Source organism: Petaurus breviceps, unplaced genomic scaffold (genome assembly GCF_028583685.1).
Source record: "Petaurus breviceps papuanus isolate PSGF00001 unplaced genomic scaffold, PetGlider_PUasm1.0 90994, whole genome shotgun sequence".
NCBI lineage: Eukaryota > Metazoa > Chordata > Mammalia > Diprotodontia > Petauridae > Petaurus > Petaurus breviceps.
In genome coordinates this window covers 1,281,007-1,291,683 of record NW_027187393.1, presented here as the reverse complement: position 1 = coordinate 1,291,683, position 10,677 = coordinate 1,281,007, and the positions used below count along the sequence as shown (strand labels likewise).

At 43.8% G+C, this 10,677-nt stretch overlaps 1 protein-coding gene across 4 annotated transcripts in view; it reads right to left on the bottom strand.

Moving 5' to 3' along the window:
- The window catches only part of ZNF346 (zinc finger protein 346), a 46,649-nt gene extending 36,492 nt beyond the window's left edge, over positions 1-10,157 (bottom strand). For 2 of the 4 annotated variants that reach the window (XM_069077608.1, XM_069077609.1), the window contains exons 1-4: positions 9,929-10,157; positions 5,199-5,302; positions 3,672-3,767; positions 2,358-2,502 (exon numbers count right to left, since the gene is read on the bottom strand). In XM_069077608.1, coding sequence (XP_068933709.1) covers positions 2,358-2,502; positions 3,672-3,767; positions 5,199-5,302; positions 9,929-9,986 — 403 coding nt within the window. In that variant the 5' untranslated portion in view covers positions 9,987-10,157. The remainder of the gene's footprint in view (positions 1-2,357; positions 2,503-3,671; positions 3,768-5,198; positions 5,303-9,928) is intronic. The other 2 variants (XM_069077610.1, XM_069077611.1) reach the window with 1 other exon arrangement.
- Positions 10,158-10,677: the final 520 nt, after the last annotated feature.

Here is a 10,677-nt window from a genome sequence, read left to right as displayed (position 1 = left end):
TTGGTACCCTCCATCTGTAGATGCCTGATAGCTTAAGCTGGATGTCACCCCCTGTCTGCAACTGTGATGTGTCACCCTTGGACCTGGCATCAAGCATATTAAGAACTGACCTCTCAAATGGGACCCCTTAGGACAGGGACAGCTCTACATCCGATTTCAGCAGCAAGTAGCCATAGAAGAAGAGATCTTCACCCCTTACCACAAGATTTTGGGGCCCCATTTGTTCGGGGTGGGGGGAATGATGGGGAGCTTGTGCTCAAGCCCCACCCTAAAATATGGTTTTTTGTGTTTATTGTGTGCTATTCTTGTTATATTGTTGTGAAATTTTGTTGACACCAGTTATTCCTACTGTATTTTTGCCAAGTAAGGGACATGAAAGATCTTGGGGTCGAATGTAAGGGTTATGGGATTTAAAGATCTCCCATGCCCCATGGACGTGCTGACATAGCAGAGCAAGAGAAAGTGAAAAGCCGAGCTAACAGTCCTGCGGTTGGCAGTTGGCGGCGGTTGCCTTTTTTTTTTTTGAGTTAGGACTCCTGCTGAACACTGCCAGGGGCCGGAGCTGCTGGGAGCGCTCTTCCAGGACACTGGGTGGTTGCTGTGAGTGGGGAGAGGAGGACCTTTGCCTGAGGTAGCCTGTTCTGTTTTAAAGGCTTGAAAATGTGGGTGCTTTCTACTTTATCTACCTGTGCCAATGTCATAACTACTCTGATGGCTTTCAGAGTTTTGGGACACAGTCTTTTGGTATCTTAATAAATTTTCTAGTTTATTTCCCCAAATGGCAAACCTGACGTATTTTGTGATGGATAATTATATCAGCATATTTGTAATCTCTATAGGCATTGTGAATATGGCATTGCTGATACACCATGTCACTCACCAGTTCAAAGATCTTTAGTGGCTCCTCACGGCTTAAAGGAGAAAATACAAATTCCTGACATAGAAGGCCCTCAGCAATCCTGTTCCTACTCGTCTTTCCATCTAGACTTATTTCACATAACTCTCCTTTACAAACTGTATGCTCCAGTCAATTTCAATTATCTTCTGTTCCTCAAACTTGACCTTTCTCCTTCTGCTTTTGGACGTTTGCATCCACTGAGATCTCTCCCCATGCCTGGAGTGTACAGTATTTTCCTCTGACCTCAGATCCCAGAGACTGACTACAACTTACCTTGAAAGTATTATTACACATTATTCCCACTCATTCACTGTTATCTTCTAAATAATACTACTACTGGCATGTCACCTAAACTTGCCATGCTGTCTCCTGCTTCTGTTCATTCCAGCAGGCCTTCCCAATACTCCCAATAAATGTCCTCTCCTATTTCCCTTCAGAATCCTTCCTTTTCTTCAAAGTTTAACTCAGACACCAACTCCTCCATAAAGCAGTCTCGATTTCATCAGCTAAAAACATTGTCTCCTTCCTCACATTTTTCAAAATTACTTTGTACCTCACATTATGTTCTATATTTCTTTTTGTACAGATCGCATGCCCCTAGGAGAATATAAGTTCCTTGAGGGAAGGGACATTATAGTTTTGCAATTTTTGCAAATTCGTATTTCCTAGCACAGTACCTTATACATAAGTACTAAATATTTGCTGAATCAAATGTAATCTTGCCTTGGCTATTCAAACTGCCTTCTAGTCAATTTTCCCAAACCCAGCGAACCCCTTCTATCGTTCACACTGCAATCTGAATAATCTTCCTATAAGATGCCTTCAATCATATCATTTTGCTACTCAAAAACCTTGAGTGGCTTCCCTGCCTATATCAAATCAAACATAAACCCTTGAACCTAGAATTCAAGGTCCTATATATAGGACTGGTTCCAACCTACTTTTTGAACCTCACTTCACACTCGAAACATCCACATATTCTTCATTCCATCCTCATCTTATTGTCTTGTCTGTCTTTGCTCATGACAACCCCCAATCTTGGAAGAGATTTCTCTCCTTCCCTTCTTCCATCTTGTACCACTGAAATCTTTCCCTTTAAAGCTCAACTCAGGTGTTTCATTCAATGACATCTTCTCTGACTCTCCTCGTAAAAGGGAATTTATTTCAGTATCCCACTGAACTAGAGGTATTTGTATAGCTAGTGCTCTGGCCTAAATGTCTTTTTCTATTAGACAGTGGGAAAAAGGTCTTTGCCCTATTTATCTATCTTTAAATCTCCAGTTGACCAGCCCTTGTTCACAACAGGTGTTTATTAAGTTCTTTGATGAATGAACAATTTGGTTGAGTGGAGCTGCCCTTGCTTCATGATTATTTTTAAGCCATCCCCCAAAGATTTCATTTTGACCATCAGCCCCATCCCATCCTCAGGCATGAAGATGGTGCAGAGAAAGAGCAGTACCTTCCGCCTGGGAGTTACTCTGCTTCAACTTCATGTTCTTGGCATGGGTCTTCCCCAGGTAGTGAGACTGGGCCACGATGGAGGAAGAAAAGGTCATGTTGCAGATGGCACAGCACCGATCCCTGTCATCGCCATGGCTGCTCTCCTGCTCAGGAGGGAGAACGGTGCCTTTTTACTGGCTATTACAGGGACCAGGCTAGAAAACAAGACAGTTCCAACCCACCCTCAGTCTGTAGGGTCCTGGCCTTATCTGTGTTTTAATCTTGACTTAAGTGCTCAAAGAGGGTAATCAGAAGAATAAATGGCTCAGTAATAATGCTCCCTCTTATATGTAGGATAATTGATAGTTTTCAAAGTGCTTTTGCTCATCTGAGTCTCACAACAGCCCTGTGAGGGAGGCAAAGCAATGGTGAAAGGGTCATAGGATTCTGTTCCGGAAGGTACTTTAGAAACCATTTAGGACAACTCCCCCATTTTACAGGAGAAGAATTAGGAAACTGAGGCCCAGAGAGGTTTAGTGACTTGTCCAAGTCACAAAGGCAATGAGCAGCAAATCTGTGATTTGAATCCAGGTCTTCTGACTCCAAATCCAGCATTCCTGACAGCCCCTCAAATACACCCCTTACCTAATACCTTGTCCCTCAGATCTCCTCCATCCTCTCTTCCATTGTAGGCCTGACAAATAATTCCATTTCACAGATCAGGAAACAGATTTAGAGAGGGGACATGACTATACAGTTCCTAAGTGGCAGTACCAGTAGATGACTCCAGGCCTTAAAGCCTTGCCCAGTGATCTTTTCAATGCTTTACACTGCCCTCTTGATTCAGACAGACAGTTCCAGGCACACAGTTAAATGCCTGGGAGAGAAACAGGATAGACTTCTGGATTTGAAGAGAGAAAGATGGGGATTTCTGGATTTGGGTAACACATTTAAGCCTAATTAAATCCTAATTACAGCAATTAAGAAGTACATTCTACTTGTTGGACAACTATTACAGATCCAGAATTTACTTTTTTAAATTGAAATGAAATGGAAGACCATAAACCTGGGCTTCTAATGTGTCTCCTCATTCTACAAACTGGGATATTTGAGAAATGAGGTGTTCTGATAAGAGGGATCACATTTTCAGATTGCTGTCTTGATCACTGGTTACCTGGGAACCTTCTCATCACCTGAGGAATGTTGGTGCTCATATACTGTTGGGAAAGTAGATGAGCACCCACTAAATTAACTCCCTTCCCTGCTCCAACATACTCCAGAAGGGGAATGCTTTGTTTTGATGGGTATCTTACCATGGAAAGTTTGCTATTACCTGTTTTGAATCTAGCTTCAATTTTTTCCCATCATTAAACTCCTCCTCTTTGTGAATAGAGGTGTATCTCCTCACTTTGTTCGCATGTTTCTTGCTCTGGAAAGAACCCAGGAGAAAGAAAATAAAAAATACTTTTTTAACCAAATGTCATACAATAGTGCTTGGCTAACAATATTTTAACTACCTAGGACATCTCTCCAAGGTCCTCAGATTGTCAGATTCTTATACAAAGAAAACCCCCCTAACAAACTTATACAATTCATCCTCATAATAACCAATGATTGAGGGAACAGAAATAATATAGTGAAAATGAGGCATACAAAAGTTGTTACCTAAGGTCACGTAGCAAAGATACTGTAAAGAGAAGGGGCTGTACACTGTGAACATGGTAGTGCCCTCCGTGTAGGCCTGAATTCTAACTGAGATAAAGAGAATTACCCTATTTGCTTATTTGTATTTCTGTGTTTGTTCATAGAATTAAAAGACATCAGGGTTGGAAGGGACTTTAGAGATCATTTAGTCCATTCTCTCATTTTACAGAGGGAAGAAATACAAGTTAGGGAAAGTCACTTGCCCTGGATATTATAGCTCATCAGTGGCTATGCAGGGACTTGACCCAGTTGCCTGACACCTGCTGCAGAGGTTTTCCTACTATTCCAGGCTGCCTCCCTTCCTTAAAAGGGAGGGAGGGGAAGAGGGGAGACTATATATGTAATTAGCTAAGTGTGGTCACTTATGAACAAAGTAGCACAAATCATTTGGTGGCTTCCTGATTGATTTGAAAGTGGTGTTGGGATTGAAGATTGGACCAATGAGCTAGGTTCAGAGGTGGAGGGTAGAACCCAAATTCAATTTGGGAAAATGATATTTTCATTTGGGGTACTCCATACAGAAGGCATGGGACCACTAGGATAAACTTGGGAAAACTTGAGTATAGAATAGGCTTGCAAACTTGAGTCACCTAGCCTAGAACCAAGTGATATATTTTTTAGATATTTCTAATGACCTATCCCTGAATATTTAATGTTAAGAGTCTCTTCTACCTTGTTAAGAAACCCTAGATACATACTCTTGTTTTCTGAAAAGTGTAATGATAGGAGTAGAAGGGAAGCAAGGAAAGTGAATATTGAAACCAGGGTACCTTGAAATAGTAGATGGAGAACAGATAAACAGAATTCTTTTATGGCAGATTGAACAGTCAAGAAAATTCAGGGGCCAGGAAACCCCAAGAGACTTGGGAGTTTTGGCTTGGGATTCCTGATCTGATCAAAAAGGAGAATCTCGTATGCCTGGAAATGTAACTTAAAAGTCAGTGATACCCAAGACTCATGGTTGAATTACTGCATCATTTATGGATACACAGAGACTAGATCCAAGAAGATAGCAGGGAATGTCACCTGTCAAACTTGGTAAGCTAAAGAGAAGCTAGAAATGGATTCAAGGTCTCCCTCCCACTCTTACTTCTGAACTGTTGTCAATGGGTTTATGGAATAACTACAGTTCTTTTAAATGGCCACTGCATGATACCTGGTAATGGGCGAGTTTCTGGGACTCAGAAATGAGTACTGCATTGCACACTTTACACTGGACTTCTGTGAACAAGTGGTTGTTCTCTTGAATCATTCGATCCACTGTGGAGGAAAAGGAAAGTCATGTTAATTGTTTCATACCCCTCCCACAAGGTCATAAAATGACACAGCCCCCTTCATAACTGATCAGTATATCCTCTAGTCTATACTGACAATAAAGTAGAAGCAAAAATAGTCTCATAGTTTTCTTGATTTCCTTATAAAGGCAGGCAGGATGTCAAATTGGGAAACTAGAGGCTTGATTTAATTTTTACCACAATTCTGTGAAAGGGGCTAAGAATTCTATGTCTCTGGTACACAAGAAGTCATTTTCCATTCCATCTGGTACAGGGCTATGTGGTTGTCCCTGAAACCTACGAATAATAAATCACATTTCTGTCACAGTTTAAGATTTACAAAAGGCATTCCTGATACTTCCCTCTCCTTCGCTGAGAGATGAAGAAGCACTAGTGTGAGAAGTTGACTACTCTTGTCTAATGCATTAGCTGTATCATTTGATTTTGCTTGATTGTTTTTCTTTGCTACAAGATAAAATTCTACAGTAGGGTGGCATTTAGAAATGTTTTATGTAAAAAACAAAAGGAATCAATAAAACTTTAAAAGAAAAAACAGAACACCTTCCACAAATAGAAGAAATTTGTATTTTACAGATGAGGAAACTGAGGTTCAGAGAAGTCAAGTACTGTGTCGATGGTCACACAACTATCAAGTATTCAATATGATTTGAACACAATTGCTAAGAAGTTACACAGCCCAGTAAGGTCAATTGACTCTGGCTCTTACCTTATCAGGGGAGACATACATACACAAGTATATACAGAATGTACATGGAATAACAATAATAATGTAGTTAAATACAAAGTATTCAAGGAGTGAGGCCACTAACAATTGGAGAGAGATTAGGAAAATCTTTTTGTAGAAGTTGATGCCTGAGTTAGATTTTGAAGGGAGAGATTCTAAGAACTGAAGGTGAAGGAGGGTATAGGAGACAGGTGATACAAAAGCAGAGTTGGGAATGAAGTGGAACCTCACAATAGCACCACCAACCTTCTCGTCACCCAGAATCAAAACCTTGTAAATCATCTGATTCCTCTCTCTTCTTCATATTCATCAGTAATGAAGCCTAGGTATTACTACCTACACAACAACCCCAGAATCCATTTCTTTATTTCTACTGTCCCCACCTTGGTCTAGGTTCTCTTTATCTCTATCTACTGAAAAAGTATTACATACTCTTGAAGTTAAGAGGCTTCAAAGGCTATCTAGTCCAAACTGAACATTAACAAAAAGAATCTCTACTATAATATCCAATGACTTTCACAAGTGGTTATGCAACTAACTACCAAGGCAGCAGATTCCATTTTTAGAGAGTGTGACAGTTAGGAACTCTTTCCTTACATCTAGTAAGCCCGTATTTGTCCTTTTGAAGTTTTCACCCATTGCTCCTACTTCTTGCCCTCAGACCAAGCTGAGTAAATTTAATTCCTTTTCCAGGTAAAAGCCCTCAAATTCTTGAAGACAACATGTTTCCAGAGGCGGGTAGGTGGAGCAGTGAATAGAGCACTGGCCCTGGAGTCAGGAGGACCTAAGTTCAAATCTGGCCTCAGATACTTAACACTTACTAGCGTTGTCACCTTGGGCAAGTCACTTAACCCCAATTGCCCTACCCTACCCTCTCCAAAAAAGCAAAACACAAAAAAACAAAACAAAAAAAAAGACGTTTCCTCTTTCTCTTCTCCAAGATAAATGTTCCTAGTTCCCCCCCACCCCTCCCGCTTTAACCAATGCCCATATGATTATGATTGGAGGCCCTTTACCATCCTGGTTGCCCTTATATGAGTACTCTCTAGCTTACCAATGTTCTTCCTAAAATGTGGCACCCAGAATATTCTGAATGTGGTCACAACAGGGCAGAATACAGTAGGACTACAGCTTCCCAATTCTGGGATGTCAAAATATAGTCTAAGATTGCCTTAGCTGCCATAGCACATAGGTGACTCAGAGAGAGCTTACAGACCACTCTAAGTCTCTGGATCTTTTTGGACAAGCTGCTATCTAGCCATCCCTCTCTTAACTTGTATTTATGAGACTTTTTGTTACTCATTGTAAGACTTTACATTCATCCCTATTAAATTTCATTTTGGTCTTCTAACAAACCATAAAAGTCCATAGGACTTCCCACAAAGGAAAGTAGCTGTGGTATATTGGGGAAAAGTACTAAGCTGGAAAGTCACAGACCAGTTCTACCACCTCCTCTCCATTTCTGCTACTGACTAGTTTTGAGACCTTGACTGATCTAATTCATTTCACTTAACCTTATTTTCCTCCCTGACAATAAGAATAGCTGCACTGCCTATTTCAAGGGGTTGTTGTGAGCATATGGTCAGGGAGTAGACTTGTGTATATAAACTATGGTGCCTTGTAGAAACAACAGCTATTATTATTAATGTACATCAAAACAAATTTCAACATAAGATATCCTACTTTTGACCTTCTACAGTGTATCCTATTAACTGTTACCAAAGCCATTTTTTGGGAAACAGTTCTTCCCATTCAAAACTCAATGTTTCTCCTCTACAGAAGGATCAAGACTAAAAAAGTCTCAGCCTCTTATTTAAGAACTTGATAATCTGTCTGTAATTTATCTCTAGAGTTTTATCTCACACCACCTCTCCAACCCCCAACCCATACTGCAGGCAATTGAACTACTGGCTATTTCCTGAATAAGCCCATACCTTTCTACCTTGTCACCTTTGTTTCATCAACCTAGAATGCACTCCCTTTTATCTTTGCAAACATATTAGTGAACTCCAAACCTTAAAGTACTCTACTATGTACTATAACCATTCATCCCCTTGCTAAGTTCTGTTAAATTCCTATCCCTATTTCAAAGCCTAGATTATAAACCTCCTCCAAGAAACTCCCTCCATTCCCTAGTCTTCAAGATATGAGAGATAACTCAGAAAACACTTAGTTATAACCCCTTTATGATCCTTATGTAGGCTGTCTTATGCAATTGCTGGTCTATCTTATTAACCATTCTAGACTGAACTCTCATACCCTGCTATTAGCCTGGAAAAAGGAAAAGTAGAAAGGTCCAAAGAAGGGAGTCAAGATGCCCATCCAAGGAACTGATACAAGAAAGATATGAGAGAATAGAGGAAGGTAAGAAAGTTTAGATTTCCATAGAACAGGGAGGAGAGGGATGACATATTAACCCTAGAAATGGGAAGAGGGGCAGTATTGCTAGATGTAAGACTGATTGGAAATTACAGGGGGAAGAGTAGGACATGTACAGGAAGCTTGCAATGTTCAGGTGCCTGGCAGGTCTGGGTAAAGGTTGGAGTTGGCCTCAGCAGGGTAAGCTGTGAGGAAAGGAATGATAGTTGTAGGAGTGGGAGCCCTTAGAAGACAAGGATGTTCATGTGAGGTTGGATAAGTTCAAGGAGTAAGATTAGGGGAGAGGGGAAGATGTCTAGGAGGGTGGGGGGAGGCAATCCCCCTCCCCACCCAGGATCGGTGAGGTCAGGGTTTGATATCTAGGTGCAGCTGTTGGTGAGTCAAAACAATGTCTGCGAACAAGAGGTACCCATGGAGGTGAAGTCTGGCCAGCAGAGTTCAATATCTAGGTGTAGCTGATGGTAAATGAAGACAGAAAGGTTTGGGAACAAGAAAAGGTGTCCAGGAGAGGCTGGGCAGTAAGGAGGAAGCTGCAGGGGATAGTGTCCATGTGAGGCTGGGGGCAGGACTGGGAGGTAAGGGGGCTGGGGGGGGTGAGGGGGAGGAAGATGTCCAGGTGAAGCTGGGGGCCAATGAGGGCAGTTAGAATGGGGGAGGTAGGGGAGAAGCAATCCAGGTAAGGTTGGATGCAAGGCTCTGTGGGAACCTAGGGTGTACCGGTGAGGCGTGGTGGGGGAGGGTGTGCACGCGCACGCACCAGCATGAAGATGTAAAGGTGATGCTGGGGGCCAACGAGGCAGTTAGAATGGGGGGGTGGGGCGGGGATAAACTATAGAAGTGTGGCTGGGCTTGAGGTTCTGTGGTCCCGCGCGCCGCGCCCCCTCCCTGCGGGGTATGATGCCCAGGTGAGGCTAGGGGCCGGGCTCAGTGGGGACCGAGGTGTCCCCGTGAGGCTTGGCCTTATGGGATTAGGAGGCGCAAGCAGGCGCTCGGGGTACGATGTCCAGGTGAGGCTGGGGGCCAATTACGGCAGTTAGGAAGGGACGGGGGAGGGAACGGTTAAACCATCCAGGTGAGGCAGGACTGAGGCTGAGGACCGGGCTATACCCGTGAGGGGCAGGCTCAGTGCGGGGGTTTGATATTCAGGTGAGGCTGGGGCAGTACAGGACGTAAGCTAAGGGACAGGGATCCAGGTGAGGCTAGGGTCAGAGTCCTGGGAAGGGCCAAGCTCAGGGGGATCAGGAATCGATAGCCGGGTGCTGCTAACGGTGAGTCAAGACAGTAAGGCTGGGGCACCAGGGAAGGCGTCCACTTGCGGCTGGAGACAGGGCTCAGAAGGGATGGAGGGTGTCCAGGTGAGGCTGGGGGCGGGCCTGTCTCCTGGGGCCGCCCTGACTTCCCTCCCCAGGAGGAGGCGGAATGAATGGGCCCGGAGGAACACTATAAACAAAGCACCTCCGATGGTCTCAAGCCAGCCCCGAGACTCACCCGCCTCCTTCCCCACGGGCCCCGCCGTGTCACCGTTGCTGCTGGACTCGTCCGCCATCTTCCCTGAAGACCCCGCTGAGCGCAACCAGAACCGGCTTCAGCCCCTGGCCCGAGACCCAAATCTCAGCTCGGGCCGCGGATCTCGCGAGAACAACGGCCGTGGTCTTTTTTTTCCCCTTCTCCCTTCTCCCCGCCGCTACCGAGGCTGCAACCGCGAGATTTCAGGCGGGCGCCAAAGGCTTGTCTCGCGAGATGTGCGGGCGGCAGGGTGTGCTGGCCACTGATACTTGGAACACCACTGTGATTTGAAGGGTTTAACAAATCTTATGAGGCAGTGAACTCCCTGTGCACGGGAGTCAGAGAATCGTTAAATCTTAAGAGCCAGAGAGACCGGCAAAAACCCTCCGATCCAACCAGTACAATACAATTGTGAGGCCTAGAGAGAGGGGAGTAACTTGGCCAAAGCCTCACCTAAAGGTAACCCAGGAAAAAGGTCAGTGCCATGGGTGGCTTTAGGGCTACGTACCCCTCTCCCCCTTGGCCTCTTCCTCCTCCAATTAAAAGAAATTTAAGTGCCTGCTACGTGCAAGGGCCCCAAAGTGACTAGTGTAAAGATGAAAAACAGTTCCTCAAACACATTCCATTCCATTTGGGAAGATGATCTGTGTATGCAGATGCAATGCAAAGTAGAGTATTACTGAGGTAAGAGAGAAAGTCCTTTAGGAAACACTGTTGGGTAGATGATCTGA